Here is a 23,278-nt window from a genome sequence, read left to right as displayed (position 1 = left end):
TAGATGTTTCCCGTTCCATCATAGAGGTCCAGTGATGCTGGAAGTTGAGCGATTCGCAGTTCACTAAGACGGGATTCGTGGTTGGAAGTGATGCCTGGCGTTCCACGTGAACGCGCACAATGCCCTCGTTTCCCAAATGTTCAGATTGGTTGCTGAAGTGTCGGAGGATATCACGTCTAACACATAACACGACCTTTAATTAGAAACTTGCCTTTTTTTCCTTCTCTCTCTCCTTTCCCATCCCCGGAGGCGAACACCTCGCATATCTCTCTCCCTCTCCCTCTCTCTGCAGCGTTAATAAACATCCTTGTATCCTGCCCTCAGGCTGCACCAGTGAAAAGATGCAAACATACTTCATTAGAGCCGTGGCAATAATTTGTAAGCTAAATATGCGATGGGGCAGATGAGAAAACGATCTGATAAGACTCGCACAGACGCTCAAGGTGGGAGAGACGCTAACGCACCGTGAAGGCACATCAGCAGCATCCTTTCTCCATGGCTTTCCCGTTTGTCTGCTTCCAGGAAGGGAGAAGCATGTCACGCCTGTCTCTGACCCGGTCTCCGGTCTCTCCTCTGGCCGCGCAGGGGATTCCACTGCCGGCTCAGCTCACCAAAGCCAACGCGCCCGTTCACATCGACGTGGGTGGCCACATGTACACCAGCAGCCTGGCGACCCTCACCAAGTACCCAGACTCAAGGTAAGACCTCTGACCTCATGTCCTGTTACGTAAAAGCATGCAATCTTTTCACCTTTTCACAAAGTCACCTTTTATGTGCACTTTGGCTATTTTTAAGTGTGCAAATGTTTGTTTCTAGCTTTTTTACAGTGCACAAAATATTTTGAAGTGCTTACAAGAGCAACTCATGTTCCCACTTTGGGTTCATTTTCTTAGTATTTAATTAGATATATATGCTAAACAAAGTGCTCTCAGACTGCATATGTGATCTTAATTGGAGTGTTCCTCAATTAGAGCCTAATTGTCTGTTTTGATGACGTCTGAATATGATCAGAATTCCCTGTGACTTGCTCTGTCTGATCTATGATTGTGACTTTATTAGGAGAGAGACAGAAAGCGCTGCTCTTGTTGCTTTCATCATGGAGTGAGATTAAGATTTCTGAACAGAAAGAGAGAGAGACCCTTTGAACATTTCGAATATTGAATTTCATTGCACTCGATCAGATGACAAAAAGCTATTTAGTGTTATGACTGAAACACAATGGAAAAGTTTGTTTAGTTTAGTGAGCGAATATCTGAGGATGTGATTGCGTTTGGTTTTTTATTGTAGTTTCTGCAAGTGTTGGCAATTTTTGTATCTGTTCGTTTGTTTTTATGGGGAAAGCAGTGGTTATATAGTAAATAATATTGTTTGATTCTATTGAGTTGTTCACTTAATTTATGAAGATGCGATTAGATTGCATTAGAAACAGTAAAAAATGTTCTCTTCGCTAACTTCACTTTTCTTCATTTTGAAGTCGCTGTGATTTTTAGTGCATGATGTTGAAAAGACTATAAATAGTTTATGTCTTTGTTTTCAACACTAGATTTGTTATTTTATTATTTCAAACTTGTGAAAAGTTTAGCGTGAAATGCAAATACACTGCTGTTTGAGAGTTTGGGGTCAATAAGATTTACTTTTATTCAGCAAGGATGCATTAAATTGAACTAAAATGATATCAAATACATTTATAACAATTCCAAAGATTTCTATGTCAACTAAATGCTGTTCTTTTTAACTTGACAATTGAAACGTATCACAGTTTCCACAAAAATATGAATTTTTTAACATTGATAATAATCATAAATATTTCTTGAGCAGCAAATCAGCATATTAGAATGATTTCTGAAGAATCATGTGACACTGAAGACTGGAGTAATGATGCTGAAACTTCAGCTTTGATCACAGAAATAAATTAGATTTTATTACATATTCACATAGAAAACAGTTATTTTAAATTGTAATAATATTTCACCTTTTTACAGTTTTTTTTTATCAAATAAATGCAGCCTTTATGAGCAGAAACCTTTCTTAAGTGTACAAATACTTTTTGCAGTAGTTTTGTTGTCTTCATTTTCATCACTAGATTTGCTATTTTATTATTTCAAACTGTGCAAACTTGTAAAAAGTTTAGTGAGAAAAGCAAATGCACTGCTGTTTGAGAGTTTGGGGTCAATAAGATTTACTTTTTTTTTCAGCAAGGATGCATTCAATTGATCTTTCAAATAAATGCTGTTCTTTTTAACTTTAAGTTCATCAACGAATCTTAAAAATGAATATGCATCACGTCAATGTTTCCTAAGCAGCAGATCAGCATATTAGAATGATTTCTAAAGGATCATGTGACACTGATTGTAGTAATGATGCAGAAAATTCAGCTTTGATCACAGGAATAAATTATATTTTACTATATATTCACAAAGAAAACAGCTGTTTTAAATTACAATAATATTTCACATTTTTACAGTATTTTTAAGGGAAAAAATGCAGCTTTGGTGAGACTTAAAACTTGAGACTTGTGCATGTAATGCAAAGATATTCATAAATGAAGTGTATCTTAAGAATCCAAATACTCTTTGCACTAAGTGCCTCCATTAAAAGCATGCTTTCATTTGAGTCCACAAAAGACTGACCATCCGCACACATTAGCACCTACTTTCACTAATTACACTGACAAGTGGGAAACCCACTCATGGATGCAAACACACTTACACACACACACGCCGGCACGTCGACGGTTAAACAAACGCTCTCCCGGCGCTGCGCCTCAGAGGCCGAGCTGACAGCTGAGAGAGTCCAGTTAAAGAACCTTAAGTTGATGGTGTCTTTTAATAGATTGATCCCTTAATAATGCAGAGCGGGAAAAGAAACTCGCTCTATAACTAATGTGTGAACATTCATCTCCCTCCAGCTCAGTCTGCTGAAGTGACAGGACATATGAAAGTTTCATGCTCATTCTGTGGGGTCTTTCTGACAGAGATCGGTAGGATGAGAACAGTTGTGAACAGCAGCTAATGATCATAAGCTCATGTCAAGAGTGTTGGGAATGTTCATACTGGAATTAGGGTCATTTTTGCAGGAAGTATGCATGAAAGACTTTTAGGTACTTGAACAAACCAAAATGTGTTTTTCATTGCTTTTTAAACCATTTTTTCAATGCATGTGTTTAAATGTTTGTTTTTTTTAGAAGATTTTTATTTTAGAATTTTAGAAGATTACTTGGAAATAATTATTTTTATTGCAAACACATAAAACATGCATTATAACAAAAATGCATGAAACTGATTAATAAAGGCACAAAGATGCATGAACCAAAGCAAAAAACGAATGCATTAAAATGAACAAAAATGCATGAAACCAAGGAGGGAAATAATAATAAATAATAATAATAAAAATAAAAAAAAATAATAATAATAATAATAAAAAAAATAATAATTAAAAAATGCACAAATCAAAGCAAAAAACGAATGCATAAAAATGCAACAACAACAACAAAAAAATGCATGGGACCAAGGGGAAAATGTTTAATAAATAAAAAAAAAAAAAATGCATGAAACAAAGCAAAAAACCAAATGCATAAAAATGCAAAAAAAAAAAAAAAAAAAAAGCATAAAACCAAGGAGAAAAAATAAATAAATAAATATGCAAAAAAACAAATGCATAAAAATTCACAAAAATGCATGGAACCAAGGAGAATTTTTTTTTACATAATAATAAAACACGCACAAAAATGCAAGATACAAAGCAAAAAAAACAATAATTAAAAATGCATAAAACCAACAAGGGAAATCTTTAATAAATAAAAATAAAACATGCATGAATAAGGAGAAAAACAAATAAATAAATAAATAATGCACAAAAAATGCATGTACCAAAGCAAAAAAAAAATAAAAATAATAATAAATCCATGAATCTAAGGAGAAAAGATAAAATAAAAATAAAAAATCACAAAAATGCATAAAACAAAGCTAAAATAAATGCATAAATTTACAAAAATGCATGGAACAGATGAGAAAAAAATTAAATAAATTAAAATAAAAAATGCACAAAAATGCATGGAACAAAGCAGACCCCAAATGCATAAAATACACAAAAAAGATTAATAAATTAATATTACAATTAATAAATAAAATTAAAAGTTTCATGCATTTTTTATTTATGTTTATTAATTGTTCCCTGCATGTATTTTATGCATTTTTGTGCATTTTTATGCATTTGGTTTTTTGCTTTGTTTCATGCATTTTCGTGCATTTTTATGCATTGTTTTTTAAAGCTTAGTTTCATACATTTTAAGCACAGAAATGCATGAAACCAAGGTTTACATAAAAATATAATTGAACAGTAAGATTAAAATAAGTCAATTAGTATAAATGAAATCAACCTGTTTCAATGCATGTAACAAAAGAAAATGCTTGTTTCTTTTTCATGAAAGTAAAAGGAAACACAAGGTTTTTACTCTTTGAAGCTGAACTTGTTTACATCTGGAATTAATCAGTTTCATGCAATCCGATCGCAATTGTTCAGTGCTAAATTTAGGGTGTAAATGGGATCCAAAGCATGTTGTGACTCACTTATAATACACATGTGATCAGATTTGTATATGCATTCTGGACCTACTCACTTGTCAGTCATTTATATTTAGTTTTATGCATTTAGCAGATGTTTTATCCATAGTGACTTGTCACAGAGCCAGCTATATTTTTAATATACAATGCCAGGATTAGATTAGAATCTAGATTTGGAAGAGAGCTTGAAAATGCTATTTTAATGCTATTTCTTAAATCATGCATGCAGTCTTGCATATATTGTAAAGTCTCATGCATGCATTTGTTTAGTGCTTTTCCATATTGTTCGATCAGATGGTTATGTTGCATCTATGCAGTGACTCATATAATTTGCTTCTGGATCAATACCAGATGTGAGCAGGACCTCAATGTCAGGTCAGACCGGTGTTTGTTCGCTCAGATCTCTGTTCTACATGGCTGGTCCTGTTAAAAAGGGAGTGAAGACAGTTTGACAGGAAGTGTCTGTCTGAATCCTCACACCCACCGCCGGCAGGACAGACGCTGTGTGCGACTCAAACTGAAGCAGTGCTCATTCCCATTTGCCTCTCAGAGACACAGATTCACCTGACAGAGGGAGAATCTCATGCACTCAGGTGCTGCCGTTGATTTGCGGAAATAAAACAAATAATGTGAGAAAAACAGGCTACGTTCACACAGCTGAAAATAAATGCATGGGTAAAAAAATAGAGGAACTTTTCTGTCCCATACAATTATTTGAAAAAAAGAACTTTTTTTAACCTTCTACCTTCAAAGTTTAGACTATTGATAACTTTAAACATTTTTTTATTGTATCTTCAATTGCATTTTCCTAAAATATCAGGAGTTTTATACTTTGTGCTTTCCTAAGAACTTATGATTTATTATTAATTTATTTTTTTCAGTTAATTAAGTATTTGTGAATTCACACTCACTTATATATAAATACATTTATAAAAAAAAATATATATATATAACTAGCTAGCATTCTGTTTTAATATTTTTTTAAATAATAATAAAAAATAGAAAATATATTTTTGTATGATAATTTATTTTGATAATTTAACTTATGATTGCAGTCAATTCTAAAATAATAAAAAATAAAATAAAACCAAGGAGGGAAAAAAATAATTAATTAAGATAAATAAATAAAAAAAAATGCATGAAACAAAGCAAAAACAAATGCACACAAATCCATTAAACCAAGGAGAATTTTTTTTGTGAACTTAGTATTTGTGTATGCACACATACATTTATTTACATATATATATATATATATATATATTATTTTATGATTCTGTTAACTAACTAGCAGTCTGTTTAAATATTTAAAAATGTTTTAATTAATTTTAGTTAATTCTAAAAGTATTAAATTAAAAACATAATTTAACTTATGATTGTAGTCATCTCTAAAATAATTTAAAAAATGAAAGAAAACCAAGGAGGGGGAAATAATTAAATAAATAATCTTAAAAAATGCATGAAACAAAGCAAAAAACAAATGCACAAAAATGGATGAAACCAGGGAGACAAAAATGAAATAAAACATTTTCCTAAAAAATTACGAGAATTATATTTTGTGCCTTCCTAAGAACTTATATAAAAAAATAAACTTATTTATTATTATTTTATATATATATATATATATATATATATATATATATATATATATATATATAAAATAGATTTTTTATAATTTAAGAAAATAGATTTTTGTATGATTTCAGTGCATTAAAAACATTATAATTTGACTTATGATTGCAGTCAACTCACAATACAAATCAATAAAACAATAAAAATCAAATATGTATACTATTTTATATAGTATTACATGTTGTATAGTAATGCATGAACCAAAGCAAAAAACTAATGCATAGAAATGCACAAAAATGAAACCAAGGAGAAAAACAAATGAAAAAATTTAAATTAAAAATGCACAATATTCTTAAAATAAAAAAAACATAAAAATGCACACACAAAAAATGCATGAAAAAATATAATTTTAAAAAAGTATTTTTTTAATAATTAAATATGTATTTTTTTAAAATATCACGATTACGTTTTTTACTAAACTGACCGCGAGCTAACTTGTGTTAGGCCAGATTTTCCAAACCCAGCTTGTTCTCAAAATAGTGAAAATGTCACCACTAGCAAACTCAAATCCAGCTGAAGGCTGATCAAGCCCAGATCCTTATTCATACGATGAATATTTCAGCACAGATGAATCATAGGTCGAACAAGTTTAATTTTTCAAGATTTCAAGTGATGAAAAGTGCCTCTAATTGAAGAATCGCCTTCATACCGACTGAACCCACTCCCAAAAGCTCACTTTATAGACATGGCTCATCTCTTTCTTCCACGACCGAACCGAACCGTATTCAGTGCTCTGAACGAGACTGACAACCGTATTCCCCTGCTGTGTGAACGCAGCCAGAGAGATTTAGAGGAAAAGGAGGATGTGGGAGAGAGTATCAGAGAAAAGATAGAGAGAGAGAGAGAGAGAGAGAGAGAGAGAGAGAGAGAGAGAGAGACGGGTGGGGGAGAGGGGGAAGAAAAGAAAAACAGGCAGCATTTTAATTGCTTTTTAAAAAAAAGTGCAGATGAAAAACAGTGTTTGCCTGGAGGGGCATGGTGAAATTCTAGCTGGAAGAATTGCAAGACCATATGAGAAAGGACGACCGCAGGCGCTACAGGGAGATGAGTATTGGTTTTTTATAAAGCATTTTGCATCGATTTCCAAAGGGGGGAAAAAGAGGGAGAGAGAGAGGAAAAACAAGAGCTTTAGAAAGTGCATAAGGTTACGACTATAGAGTTGACTTGCGTGGACCAGTGTATGAATTACATTGTGCATTAAAGAAAGAAACAATCTGTAAATACACGCACCTGGCAGAGCTCAATGAACTGTGTTTGTATTTGCAAATCACTTCCTTACGCAGAGTCAATAGGCGACGTTCGACAATAAACGCCTTTATACTTGGCCTGTTGTTGGTTATACAGGCTTCGACAAGCAGTCGGCCTCATTTCTTTGTATTTATGGAGGGCCGTCAGCTGATCCAGGAACTGTAATCATGATTAAAGGCCAGATTGCATCGGAGCGCTGTCGCTCGGTTAGGAGCGGAAGGAAATGCTGATCGTATCGGAGTTCATAAAGAGAACTGAAGTGCATGCAGAAAGATATTTCCAGGTATCATCACTGTAAAAAAAAAAAAAAAAGACTTTTATTCAGTATTTTTGTCTTGTTTTCTAGTATAAATATCTAAAAATTCTTGAATCAAGAAAAATCCTCTTGTTTTCTGAACAAATTATCTTTTTTAAAGCAAACAGAAATATTGTTGTTTAGCCTTTGAATTGAGATTAATTTTAGATTATTTTATATAGTATTGCATTTTATATAGTAATGCATGAAACAAAGCAAAAAAGAAATGCATTAAAAAATAAACAAAAAATGCATGGAACCAAGGAGGTAAACATTTAAATAAATAAATAAAAAAATGCATGAAACAAAGTAAAAAAAAACTAATGCATGCAATTTCACAAAAAGGCAGGAAACCAAGGAGGTAAAAATTTTAATAACAAAAAAAATGCATGAAACAGCAAAAAAATAAATGCATACAAAAATGCACAAAAAGACAGGAAACCAACGAGGGAAAAAAAACATAAAAATTAAAAATACACAAAATTCATGAAACAAAACAACAAACAAATGCATACAAAAATGCACACAAAGGCAGGAAACCAAGGGAAAAATGTAATAAGTTATTAAAAATCCACAAGATTCATGAAAAAAAAAAAAAATGCACAAAAATATTGTTGTTTAGCCTTTGAATTAAGATTTTTTTTTCCTACTCCATTTGATAGATATTTTTGCTTGTTCTAAGAAAAAACTAACAAAATTTTAATACTTTTTTTGAGTTGGTAATTTTATTTGTAAAGTAAATGTATCTTGAGTAATGTTTAGATATTTATACTAGTAACATTATCTTATATATAAAATAAAAAAAATAAATATAAAAAAATAAATATATATATTGTACACTATATATATATATATATATATATATATATATATATAAAATTGATCTTGGTTAAAAAAATCTAATTTTTTTCTAGTTAAAAATATTGTTATTTATTTTTATGATTTCAGATCTAAACATTACTTAATTACAAAAATAAAACAATATATACAGTATACAATATATACTCTGAAATTATAGAACAAAATTAATTTTAATAAAATAAATGTGAGTGAAATTATATTTTTTATATATAATAATAAATTAAACATCTCTCTCACTCTCTCGCGCTCTCTCTCTCTCTCTCTCTCTATATATATATATTTTAAAATATATATATATATCATAACATAAAATATATATTATAAAAGATTTATATATATATATATATATATATATATATATATATATATATTTATTTATTTATTTATTTATTTATTTTTTTATTTTTTTATTTATTATAAAAATGTCCATTTTAATTTATATGATTTCTAAGTTAGCAGAATGCTGACTAACTTTTTCTTAAAAAGTGAAAGAACACCTAGTGAGCTGCCTACATAGGAAGCATTACAACTATCATGGAACCTCACGTTACTAAGTTTTAATTATACTCTAATAATACGCATCAAAATACACAGCACATGGAAATATTGGGTAAAATATTACAATTTTTAATTACCTAAAACTAGCAGTATTTTTCAGTTCACAAAGAAAAGTTTGTTTAAAATCAACATTTCTTACTGTGTCTTGCATTTTTCATTTCGCTGATCAGGTTACATTGAGTTCTGGGCTTGTATTCTCCATTGAGAATACATGCAGTACCAATCTGCTCTGGACACTTAAGTCACACTTTAAATGTCCTAATGTCATTACATAACAATATATCAACACAAATGTTCCACTAATGCTGGACAAGCAGCCTAAATAGTGTTGTTTTACAGTATATGTGACCCTGAAGCACAAAACCAGTCTGAAGTAGCACAGGTATATTTGTAGCAATAGCCAAAAATACACTGTATTTGCCAAAATTATAGATTTTTCTTTTATGACAATATGTAAATATAGCAAAACTTAATTTTTAATTAGTAATATGCATATCTAAGAACTTCATTTGGACAACTTTAAAGGCTATTTTCTCAATATTTTGATTTTTTTTTTTTTTACACCCTAAGATTCCTAATTTTTAAATAGTTGTATGTCGACCAAATCAATGGAAAATGTATTAATTCAGATTTCAGATGATGTATAAATCAAAAATGGACCCTTATGACTGGTTTTGTGGTCCAGGGTCACATATATGCTTTCATTTTTAACAGTCGATCTATTGTTTTATCATTTTAATCTTAATAAAGGTTTTTTATAGACATATGATTCCATGAAGAACATTTTTACATCTATAGAAACTTTACATTCTACAAAATATTCTTTATAGTGAAAATGGTTATTTTAAGAACTGATCCAGTTTCCAAAATAGTTTTTTTTAATATAAAATATATTGATATTTGTGACCTTGGACCACAAAACAAGTCTTTTTTGGCATATTTGTAGCAATGGCCAAAATACATTGTATGGGTCAATATTATCAATTTTCCTTTATGCCAAAAATCATTAGGATATTAAGTAAATATTATGTTTTGTACATTTCCTACCATAAATATATCAACACGTAATTTTTGATTAGTAATATGCATTGCTATGAACTTAATTTGGACAACTTTAAAGGTGATTTTCTCAATATTTAGATGTTTTTTGCACCTTCAGATTCCATTTTTTTTTTTTTTCTTCAAATATTGTCCTATTCTAACAAACCATGCATACATCAACAGAAAGCAATTTTTTTCAGATTTCAGGTGATGTATAAATCAAAAATGGACCCTTATGGCTGGTTTTGTGGTCCAGGGTCGCTTTCATTTTTCACAGTAGATCTATTGTTTTATCATTTTAATCTTAATAAATGTTGTTTATAGGCATATTTGGTTCCATGAAGGACATTTTTACATCTATAGAAACTTTACATCCTGCAAAATATTCTTTATAGTGAAAATGGTACTTTTAAGAACTGATCAGGTCTCCAAAATCAGTCTTTTTGTGAATTATTTAGCTTTTCAAATGTGCCTCTTAGAAACAATTGACAAATTTATATAAAATATATTGATTTTTATATTGATTTTTCTTTTATGCCAAAAATCATTAGGATATCCAGTAAAGATCATGTTCCATTAAGATATTATGTAAATTTCCTATAGTAAATATATCAAAACGTAATTTTTTATTAGTTATATGCATTGCTAAGACCTTCATTTGGACAACTTTAAAGGCGATTTTCTCAATATTTAGATTTTTTTGTACCCTCAGGCTCCAGATTTTCAAATATTGTCCTGTCCTAAAAAAGCTTATTTATTCAGCTTTAAGATGATGTCTAAATCTTAATTTAAAAAAAAAAAGACCTTTATAACTGGTTTTGTGCTCCAGAGTCACATTTTTCATTTAAGTGTGATGTAAAGTTGTTTAGAGGAGACTGTAACTTAAAAGTAAAAGAATGGAGAAACATCTTTCTATATTTCTGCAATCAGATTCTGTAAGACTCATGTGATTATTAATAATTAATACAGGCCTCACTCCAAGCCATAACAAGTTGTTTGACTCTAAAATGATCAGTCGACGCCGTTTTATCCTCATGTTTTGTCGCAAAGGAAACTTTCAACTGCACACAGTCATTCCTAGTGTTGAAGTTAATCATCGCTGTTGTTCATAGTGACATATGCAAAGGCTTTTATACAGCTCTCCTGCTTTCTGACATGATGATATGATGTGGGAGTTATTAATTGGCATGCGACTGTAGAGATGATGAAGCAGCGCCACGGCGAAGGCTTTCCAGCGCCGTATTAATCTCACAGCCGAGAAGGACTTGAAACGCTTTTCTTAGCCACTCAAATCCGCCTAAAGCCTCTTGTTTCAGAAGCGAGCGTTAATGCGTTTTTGGCCGGCCACTAATAAAATTGAAAAATAAATGCTAATTGTTTCATGCATTTAAAGGAGGCTGGCCTCACTCCATTAACTGTGTGAATGTGTGCGTGTTTTAATTTTCAGGATCAGCCGGCTGTTTAACGGAACCGAGCCCATCGTTCTGGACAGTTTAAAGCAGCATTACTTCATCGACAGGGACGGAGAGATTTTCCGCTTTATTCTCAGTTTCCTGCGAACCTGCAAACTGCTGCTGCCCGATGACTTTAAGGTAACTGCGTTATTTCATCTGAAGCTTGTTTTGGAAAAATTCAGATTCACTGGCTGTTTGGAATAGAGTGCATGTAGTGTAATGCATTCATTTTGTTTTGTTAAACAAAATAGCGTGTGAACAGTATTCGGAAAGTCATGATAATTATGTTAAACGGTAGCATGCTGCATTGTTGTCACATGACCTTATTGCGAGTTTATTTTAGTTATTATTTGACATTAATTTTTTTTTTTTTACTTAAAAATTAAAATGAGAGAAGATATGTATTATTGCTGTTTAAATAATAATAATAATAATAATAATAATAATAATAAATGGATAAATAAACAATTTAGTGAGTTCGAAATAGAAAGAAAAACGTAATTCAAAAGGAAAACAGGTGTATTTTTCTAGCCATTTTTTGTCTTGTTTAAAGAATAAACACACTTCATTTAAATTATTTTTCACATAAGACAACAATACTAAACATTTTTTGCAGTGTTTTTGTGCTGCGATGTGTTTTATGTGAATTAAATATTAATTTAATTAATTATTAAATATATATATGTTTTATATATTTAATATTTTATTGCAGTTAACGTTTATTTTACTTCAAGTTACAAAAATATTTTAAGTTTTTAATTTTAAATACAAATAAGAAATGTTGCCTTGGAAACAAGCTAAAAAAAATTTTTAATTTTATTTTAAGTAACAATTTTTGAAATGGGACATTTTTTTTTATATTTTTTAAAATTTATGTTATTTGTTGTGTTTATATGTTTATATGTTATTTTTTATTTATTACTGACCCGAACAAGATATTTCACATAAAATATGTTTACATAAGTCCACAAGAGAAAATAATAGTTGAGTTTGTGAAAATGACCTGTTCAAAAGTTTACATTGCATTGTTTCTTAATACTGTGTTGTTACCTGAAGCTGTGTTTTTTGTTTAGTGATAGTTGTTCATGAGTCCCTTGTTTGTCCTGAACAGTTAAACCGCCTGCTGTTCTTCAGAAAGATCCGTTAGGTCCCACAAATTCTTTGGTTTTCCAGCATTTTTGTCTATTTGAACCCTTTCCAACAATGACTGTATGATTTTGAGGACAACTGAGGGACTCATATGCAACTATTACAGAAGGTTCAAACTCTCACTGATGCTCCAGAAGGAAAAAACATGCATTAAGAGCCGGGGTTGAAAACTTTTGGAATTTAAGGATCAGGGTAAATGTTACTTTTTTGTCTTCTAGGGAACATGTACATGTCTTCTGTTGCTTCCGAAGGGCAAAACTAAATGAAAAAAATATGATATTTGGGTGAAATAAGAAAAAATGAACACATCTCCATTCTGTTCAAAAGTTTTCACCCCTAGCTCTTGATGCATGGTTTTTCCTTCTGGAGCATCAGTGAGTGTTTGAACCTTCTGTAATAGTTGCATATGAGTCCCTCAGTTGTCCTCAGTGTGAAAAGATGGATCTCAAAATCATACAGTCATTGTTGGAAAGGGGTCAAATACACAAAAATGCAAAAGCAGTGGATCATCCAGGTAACAACACAGTATTAAGAATCAAGGGGGTGTAAACTTTATAAATTCAACTATTATTTTCTCTTGTGGACTATATGCAAACATCTTTTATGTGAAATATTTTATTCAGGTCAGTACTAAATAAACAATAACATGCATTTTATATGATCCCTCTTATTTTGGTCAAATAATTAACATTTAGCAGATTCTGAAAGGGGGATGTAAACTATCTATCCATCCATCCATCCATCCATCCTACCGTTCAAAGGTTTGGGGTCAGTAAGGCTTGTAATAGTCTTTAAAGAAGTCTCTTATACTCATCAAGGCTGCATTTATTTGATTAAAATACAGAAAAAACAGTAATATTTCAAAATGTTTTTTACAATATAAAATAATGTTTTTTTTTATTTTAACATACTTTAAAATAGAATTTATTCCTGTGATAAAAAGCTGAATTTTTATCAACTGTTACTCCAGTCTTAAGTGTCACATGATCCTTCAGAAATCATTCTAATAAGTTGATTTATTATTAGAATGATCAATGTTGGATAATATCCAAAGTTATGCTGCCAAATATTTTTGGAACCTGTGATTTTTTTTTTTTTTTTTTTTCAGGTTTCTTTCTTGAATAACAAGTTTAAAAAGTACAGTGTTTATTCAAAATATAAATATTTTATAACAATGTAAAATATTTATTATTAACTTTTAATAAACTGGTAATTATTAACTTAAAACATCCTTGGTGAATAAAAATATTAATTTCTTAAAAAAAAAAAAAAAAGAAACAATAAAAATTTACTGACCCCAAACTTTTGAACGGTAGTATGTGTATATATATTTTTTTTACTGTTTTCACTCTTGAGTCGGACAAAGAGCCCAGTTTAGACTGGTTTGATCTGCTGATCAGCGTGTGTGAAATCAGACAGAAATGCGAGCGGCAGCCGGCGGTGTTAAGCGTGTCTTTATCTGTGAGGCATCGTGACTGTGATGGCCCGCGGTGGCGAACGTTTCGCTAAATCAATGTGAACGTAGAGCTCAAGCTGAATATGTTTTGCATCTGTCAGTGGAAAAAGCATCATTTGTACCAGAGATTATCAGTTGCTGAGCTGCTTCTGTTTGACTTTTAATGTCATTTCTCAAATGCATGATCTTTTGATTTTAGAAATAAGAAGCAAGACAGTCGCTTTTGATTCCAAGGTTTGTGTCACGTAGGATCTGACCTCTCCATCAGCACGTGTTTGACAAAATCAAAGAGAAATGGTCATCTCTTATATGTATTAGATGGAGACGAGGGAATATCTGTGTCTCTCTTTCTCTGTCTGTCTGTGAGATGTTGTCTTGCCGGTGGGCAGCAGAGTAAGATCATTATTTTGGATCACAACAGGCCTGTCGGATCGCCTGAACATGGGAATTCAGGCTGTCTTTCTATCTGCTCTCGTTGGGCTGGCTTGCTTTCTTCACCTCTCTTGTATCAGGCTCTTCGTCATGTTGCATGAGGCTAGTCTATAAGAGGAGCTTTAGAGAACGAGTCCTGTTCAAAACAGAGACCCAGGCGCATCTTTTAATACCTCAGCGTTCCCTCCAGCGCTGATGCACCACATGCATTTTGTCATCTGCACTGTGAAGGGCAAAGAAAAGGAAAAAACACATGGCAAAAAGAAAAGAGCACCTAAATATCCACGTATGGAGGTTAGAAACGTGTCCAGGCCAAAGTTGTATATATTCATAAAAATGTTTACCTTATAGTGAACACTTACAATGTTTTCAAACTTATATTGCATGCATTTTATATATAATTTCTGGCTGTTCACTGCAAAAATAAATAATTTAAAGAAAAAAATTGAAAATAAGACACATACTGGGAACAAAATCTTTGTATAAAATGTTAAAAGAAAAAAATATATATATTAAAATGCATTTTAAGACAAAATATTAAGTCTTTTTTTCTGAAATTTCAAACTATCTAAAATGATTTTGTAAAACTTGTATTGCATGCAATATAAGTAAAAATAAATAAATAAATAATGTATAAGTAAAAATAAATAAATAATGTAAAGAAAAAGTAGAAAATAAGACACAAATACTGTACACAAAATATTTGTATAAAATGTTAAAAGAAAAAATATATATATAATTAAAATATTAAAATGCATTTTAAGACAAAATATTCTTAAAAATCTTGTTTCGTGAAATTTCAAACTATCTAAAATGTTTTTCTAAAACTTATATTGCATGCTTTTTTTGCATAATTTCTGGCTGTTCACTGCAAAAATAAATAAATAAATAATGTAAAAAGAAAATAAGACACATACTGGGAAAAATATTTGGAAAAAATATACATTTCTGACAAATGTAGCCTATCAAAAGTAAGAGAAGCGTCAACATCTAGTATGTTTTTTAATACAGTATATTAATAATTAAAAAATTATTATTTTGTAAATAATTATAATAATTTGAATTACTTGTATTGCATGCATTTTAAACATATTTTCTGATATACTGGTATATTCTTCCTCAGTGTTTTGTCTTTTTTTCCAGTAAATATATCTATATTAATTATGTAAATTTATATTTATTGTATTTATTTTGAAAATGTATATTGCATGCATTTAAAAAAAAATAATTTCAATTTTTGTGCCATTTTCCAGTAAATATATCTACATATACTTTAAAAGTGAAATGACATAAGATATAAAAAATAATCATAATAATAATAATACTACTAATAATACTACTACTACTAATAATAATAATGTATCTTGAATTAAAAATGCCTAGATATTTGTACAAAAAAAAACAAGACAAAAAAAAAATAAATAAATAAATTATATATATATATATATATATATATATATATATATATATATATAGTTTTTTTTTCTGAAATGTGCAACATGCAATATTAAATAAATATATTTAATAAATTAAGTCAAATTTATTTGTATAGTGCTTTCAAGAAAAATATTTGAAAAAATTATATTGATTGATATAAAAAAATAATAATAATACTAATACTAATACTACTAATAATAATAATGTATCTTGAATTAAAAATGCCTAGATATTTGTACAGAAAAACAAGACAAAAAATAAATAAATACATTTTATATATATATATATTTTTATATATATATATATATATATATATATATAGTTTTTTTTCTGAAATGTGCAACATGCAATATTAAATAAATATATTAAACAAATTATTAAGTCAAATTTATTTGTATAGTGCTTTCACGAAAAATATTTGAAAAAATTATATTGATTGTATTTATTTTGTAAACTTATACTGCATGCATTTTACACATTTTTTTCTGCTGGTATACTACAAAAAATTAATTTCATCCTCAGTATTTTATCAAATGTGTCAGTAAATATAGCTACATTTTCGTGTAATGACACTGAAAAAATAATAATAAAATAAATAATAAATAAATAAGTTTAAAACAGTAAAAAAAAAATCCCAAAAAAAGACTTAATGTTTTGATATTTTGCTTCTCCAAGTAATGTATCTTTAATGATGAATGTACAGTATATTTGTACAAGAAAACAAGGCAAAAATACTAACTGAAAACAATTCTTTTTGCAGTGTTCTGTGCTGAAATGTGCAACATGCTTTTCTGAAAACAAAACAATAATTTTTACGCGTCTAGAAAATCCTTCCTGATTTAAGAAATGTTGGATGCTGGAACAAAAAAAAAAAACATATTTTGCAGTGAGTATATTCTATATAGGTTGATAAAGTTGAATATACTACATATCCAACTCATAGAGCGCTGCGATAATGTAGTACAGTCTGTATCGTACGGTTGATCCCTCTTTGTCTGTTTTCTGCAGCAAAACGCAGCCCAAGCGTGTGTACGATTACTCATGTAGTTTAGTTACCATTCAGGCTGTGTGCACTTCATGACTGTTTATATCAATCTTTATGCAGATTACTCTGCAGACGTTGCACACAAAAAGCCTTATCCTTAGATGAACTCCAACGTTTTCCTCCCTCATCCACACCTCGGCTCCTCCCGCTCCGTGATGGAGAGCGGAGGAAGAATAGTACCATCTGGACTTGTGGGAAATTAAGGAAAAAACCGAAAGGGGCAAAAAACCCCTGGCAAGACATCCCCGAGAGGAAGAGAGCGAGCGTTTGGCAGTCTGCTGTTGTCTGCCTGGATAAAGAAACGCTGAAGCCTGGAGCTGCGTCACTGACGGGCTCCAACGAGCACATGAGATCCTGCCAAACGTCTTGACTGTTGCCCCGCGGGCGCCGCTGATACCCCTCTGAGCAGAACATGCCACCCTGCACCCCGATCGCAATGCTTTTTAAAGATTCATTCACTTGCTGGCTTTTATTTATGGATTTATTTGTTTTGTTGCTTTATTAGCGGCTTTTGCTGGAAGAGCATCACTGTCGCTCATCAACTACAGAGTGCAACTTGTCCTGTGATTTTGCATGCGGAAACACCACTCTTATTTTATTTAGAAAGTGTGAACATCTACACATAGGTAAAAAGAAAAGAGCAATATTCAATATTCAGGTTAGAAACATGTGTAGAACATAGTTGTAAATATTCATAAACAATTTTCCCTTGTCCTTAAAAAATGTGACCCTGGACCACAAAACCAGTCATAAGGTTAAAAATGAGATATATACCTCATATGAAAGCTCAATACATAAGCTTTCTATTGATGTATGGTTTGTTAGGATAGGACAATATTTGGCTGAGATACATCTATTTGAAATCAGAAATCTGAGGATGCAAAAAAATCAAAAAGACTGAGAAAAACACCTTTAAAGTTGTCCAAATTAGGTTCTTAACAATGCATATTACTAATCAAAAATTACATTTTGATATGTTTACAGTAGGAATTTGACAAAAAATCTTCATGGAACATGAACTTTACTTAATTTCTTAATGATTTTTGGCATAAAAAAAAAAATCTAAAATTTTAACCCATGCAATGTATTTTTGGCTATTGCTACAAATATACCCCAGCGACTTAAGACTGGCTTTGTGGTCCAGGGTCACAAATGTTATTAAACAATTTAAAATTATATATATTTTAAACATATATTGCATTCATTTTTAAAATTGTTTTTTTTTTATTATAACATTTTTTTAATTATATATTTAATTAATAAAAAAAAAATAATATATATATATATATATACATATTATTATTTTTTTAAATAAAGTGCTATACAAATAAATAAAATATTGTTTTGTATATTTTAACCTAAAACTGTGGGTTTTTACATTTACATTTACGATTTCTGAATCCATAGTATTTTTAGTCTTTGTTGGTTTTCGTGTTTTGTGAATTGGTTTATTATTTCTACCAAATTTCCAGTGTTGAAAGAAGTAAATAAAGTGATTTCCCATCTTAGTTACAGAAGCCGATCTGATTAACCAGAGTGTTTTAGTACTGAGATTTTGGAGTGTTTTTACATTTTGCTGGTGTTGTTATTTATGCTTCGTGCTACTTTTTCTCAGATATTATTTCTAAAATATCTTGAATTATCATTTTTTCTCCCCTTGACATTTTTTTGTCTAAATCAAGCAAACTCTTATCAGGTTTATGTAAAAATAATAATAATATTAAATAAATAAAACAATTTATAAAGAATAAAAATAATAATGATGATGATAAAATATATTAATACACAAGATATATTAAAGTATAAAATTAAAAAATATAACATATATAAGACATTTTTTAGCATGAAAGCAAAAATTTTTCTTTTTTTTTTGCGATGAACAAGCGGAAAATATGTATATTAGATATTAAGTGTTTTCTGGTGTGTTAACATCTAGTATAGTATTTGTATACTACAAAAAATAATTTTCTTCCTCATGGTATAAAGTATAAAATTTGAAATATATTGCCAATTAAAAACAGTATACTATATAAATAAATAAGTGAGTTTAAAACAGAAAGAAAAACACAAAACAAGACTTAATATTTAATTAATCTTGATATTTTGCTTCTCGAATTAATGTATCTTGAAATAAAAATGCCTACTGTATATTAAAATACTTAATACATTTACACTTTTATTCAAAAGTTTTTGTTGTAAGATTTTTAAATGTTTTTATTTAAAAAGTCTCTTTTGCTTAAAAGGCTGCGTTTATTTGATTAAAAATATGAAATATTATTACAATTTAAAATAACAGTTTTCTATGTAAATATCTTGTAAAATATAATTTATTCCTGTGATCAAAGCCGTATTTTCAGCATCTTTACTCCATTCTACAGTGTAACACGATCCTTCAAAAATCATTCTAATATGCTGGTTTGCTGTATTTATTTGATTAAAAAAGCAGTAACAATGTAAAATATTATTATGATTTAAAATAACTGTTTTCTATGTGAATATCTGTTCAAATGTAATTTATTTCTGTGATCAAAGCCATATTTTCAGCATCATTACTCCAGTCTACAGTGTCACATGATCCTTCAGAAATCATTCTAATATGCTGGTTTGCTGTATTTATTTGATCAAAAAAGCAGTAACAATGTAAAATATTATTATGATTTAAAATAACTGTTTTCTATGTGAATATCTGTTCAAATGTAATTTATTTCTGTGATCAAAGCCGTATTTTCAGCATCATTACTCCAGTCTACAGTGTCACATGATCCTTCAGAAATCATTCTAATATGCTGATTTGCAGTTCAAAAAACATTTCCTGATTATTATCAATGTTGAAAACAGTTGTGATGCCCAATATTTTGTGGAAACTGTGATACATTTTATTTTTCAAGATTCTTTGATGAATAGAATGTTCAAAAGAACAGCACTTATTTGAATTAGAAATCTTTTGTAACATTCTAAATGATCAATAATGTGTCTGTCTGTCTGTTCAGGACTTTAATCTCCTGTACGAGGAGGCGCGTTATTACCAGCTGACTCCTATGATCAAGGAGCTGGAGCGGTGGAAGCAGGAACGGGAGCAGAGGCGTCTGGCGCAGCCCTGCGATTGCCTGGTCGTCCGTGTGACCCCTGACCTCGGCGAGCGGATCGCCCTCAGCGGGGAGAAGGTGCTCATTGAGGAGATCTTCCCCGAGACCGGTGACGTCATGTGTAACTCGGTCAACGCTGGCTGGAACCAGGACCCGACCCACGTCATCCGCTTCCCCCTGAACGGCTACTGCAGACTCAACTCAGTGCAGGTAATGCCATTTGCTGCTTTACGGTCACTAATGGCGCTGCTCTTATCTGTCTGAGACATCATGCGGGTAATTTCATTCAGGTTGCTTTATTCCTGCATGTTTAACATAAAGCTATCATGGTTCATCTACGCAGTGGAGGCGTGTTTGAGCTGAATTTTCAGCATCATTTCTCCAGTCTTTAGTGTCACATGATCCTTCAGAAATCATTCTAATATGCTGATTTGCTGTTCAAGAAATATAAAATTCTGTAAAAATGGTTAAAAAAATTATATATTATTATAAACTAAAATAAGTTTTTCCCATTTGAATATATTTTAAAATGTAATTTATTTCTGTGATTCAAAGCTGAATTTTCAGCATCGTTACTTATCCTTCAGATATCCTTCAGAAATCATTCTAATATGCTGATTTGCTGCTCAAGTAACATTTAAAATTCTGTAAAAATGGTAAAAAATATATATATATTATTATAAACTAAAATATGTGTATTCCATCTGAATATAATTTAACATGTAATTTATTTCTGTGATCAAAGCTGAATTTTTAGCATCATTACTTCAGTCTTCAGTGTCACATGATCCTTCAGAAATCATTCTAATATACTGATTTGCTGCTGAAACTGATACATTTAATTTTTTAGGATTCTTTGATGAATAGAAAGTTCAAAAGAACAACGTTTATTTTAAATAGAAATAATTGTAAAATTGTATCAGAAAATAATATGAATGTATGAGCCAGCTATAATATATATATATATATATGTGACCCTGGACCACAAAACCAGTCATAAGGTTAAATTTTACAAAACTGAGATGTATACATCATATGAATACTCGGTAAATAAGCTTTCTATTGATGTATGGTTTGTTAGGATAGGACAATATTTGGCCGAGATACATCTATTTGAAAATCTGGAATCTGAGGGTGCAAAAAAATCGAAATACTGAGAAAATCACCTTTAAAGTTGTCCAAATTAGGTTCTTAACAATGCATATTACTAATCAAAAATTACATTTTGATATATTTACAGTAGGAATTTTACAAAGAATCATCATGGAACATGATCTTTACTTAATTTCCTAATGATTTTTGGCATAAAAGAAAAATCACAAATTTTGACCCATGCAATGTATTTTTGGCTATTGCTACAAATATACCCCAGCAACTTAAGACTGGTTTTGTGGTCTAGGGTCACACACATATATATATATATATATATATATATATATATATATATATATATATATATAAAAGAGCAAAAAATAAATAAATCTAAAATAAAATTAAGAAAAATAAATGTAAGTACTTCCCATATTGCAAAAAAAAACTAATTATAAAAAGAGCAAGAGCAAAATAGAACAAAAGAGCAAAATAAATATATATATCTAAAATATATATAATATAAAATAAAATAAATACATTTAAGAAGTTTAAATAAATTAAAATACATTTTAATAAATAAAATCAATTCTAAAAGTATCTGTTTATTATTGCTAATTTAAAAACAATCTGGCTAAATGTAAAAAGAGCAAGAGCAAAATAGAAAACAAATAAAATAATATAAATGTAAAATAAATAAAAATAAATCAAATAAATTTAAGTAGTACTTCCATATGGCAACAAAAATCTGGCTAAACATAAATATGCAAAATATTTTCTGATTAAAAATACTTGCTGAATAAAAGCATTATTATTTTTTTATTATTTAATTTTGAGCAGTAATGTATCTTGCATGCATGGGTAAGGCAGTCCTAAAATGCATTAATGCTAAAATAAATAAATAAATATTTGAATTTTTAAGTTTTTATTTTTTTATTTAGTGACCTTTAACTATAAACATATTAAATTCAGTTCTAAAAAGTTTCATAGTCTAATCAAATATAAAGCAAACTTTTTCCCAGTGTTTGTATGTGCATGATATTTGTTAAGATTAGTTTGACTACTACTACATGGAGTTGTTTACTTTTTTATTTAGCACATGTGTTGCACTACTTTATAATTGTTGGTCTGTATTTGTCAGAGAGATGTCTCTTCTCATTGCATTGTAAGTCGTGTTGGATAAAAGCATCTGCCAAATGCATAATCGATTTATAAAACGTCTATAAACATATAAGATATTTTATTTGATAGGTGAGTTCCAGTTCCAAGGTTGCATGATATGCATCGTCATACAGCCTGTCCATGATAATGCTGATGATGTATTATGTATTTCAGACACACACTTTAATACACACACCTGTCCGCACCTCAGGGTCGTGCAAAACATGCAAAATGCATGCCTTTTCATTTGCAGCCGTATTTTTTCACCCCCTCAAAAACAAAAAGCAAGAGCGAGAAGAAAAGAAAGGCTTGAAAATGAAATGCATAATTTACACGTTTCTCTTTTTTAAGACACAGCGCTTCCCTTTTAAAAAAGACTCCAACGTAACAGCGCCCAGAGCGCTTCAAATACACGTATTGCATTTTTTAATACCATACTTACACTTTCTCAAACAGCCTCAACCCCTTTATGCTTCTTTTATAGATTTCTAAATGGCTTGCAATATAATTAATTGGCTGCATCAACTAACACAATTTCTTTCCGCGTTTCCAGTAAAAGCGTGTCCCTTTCCGTCTGCCCTCTCTTTGTTTGCTCGCTCCAGCTCTTATTTCTTTTCTAAAACTAGTGGGTTTCTGTGAAGCGACGAAGCGGGTCTTTTTGTTTCCGACAGAAGCTCGTTTGTCTGTTGCTGAAGCTGCTAACTTTAACATGCATCTCTTGTAAAAGGCCACGAGAGAGACTCCGCTGTTGCTCAGCTAATGATGCAATGCTCTA

The 23,278-nt window shown here is 30.2% G+C and overlaps 1 protein-coding gene across 1 annotated transcript in view; it reads left to right on the top strand.

The window, feature by feature from the left end:
• The first annotated feature begins 360 nt into the window (after positions 1-360).
• LOC141345882 (BTB/POZ domain-containing protein kctd15) overlaps positions 361-23,278 on the top strand; it is a 35,060-nt gene continuing 12,142 nt past the window's right edge. Inside the window, exons 1-3 of the mRNA XM_073850804.1 lie at positions 361-698; positions 11,642-11,786; positions 20,158-20,463. Of these exons, the coding sequence (XP_073706905.1) occupies positions 496-698; positions 11,642-11,786; positions 20,158-20,463 (654 nt within the window). The 5' untranslated portion in view covers positions 361-495. The remainder of the gene's footprint in view (positions 699-11,641; positions 11,787-20,157; positions 20,464-23,278) is intronic.

Source organism: Garra rufa, chromosome 11 (assembly GCF_049309525.1).
Source record: "Garra rufa chromosome 11, GarRuf1.0, whole genome shotgun sequence".
Taxonomy (NCBI): Eukaryota; Metazoa; Chordata; class Actinopteri; order Cypriniformes; family Cyprinidae; genus Garra; species Garra rufa.
The sequence above is the reverse complement of the archived record's forward strand: the minus strand, read 5'-3'. Positions and strand labels throughout refer to the sequence as shown.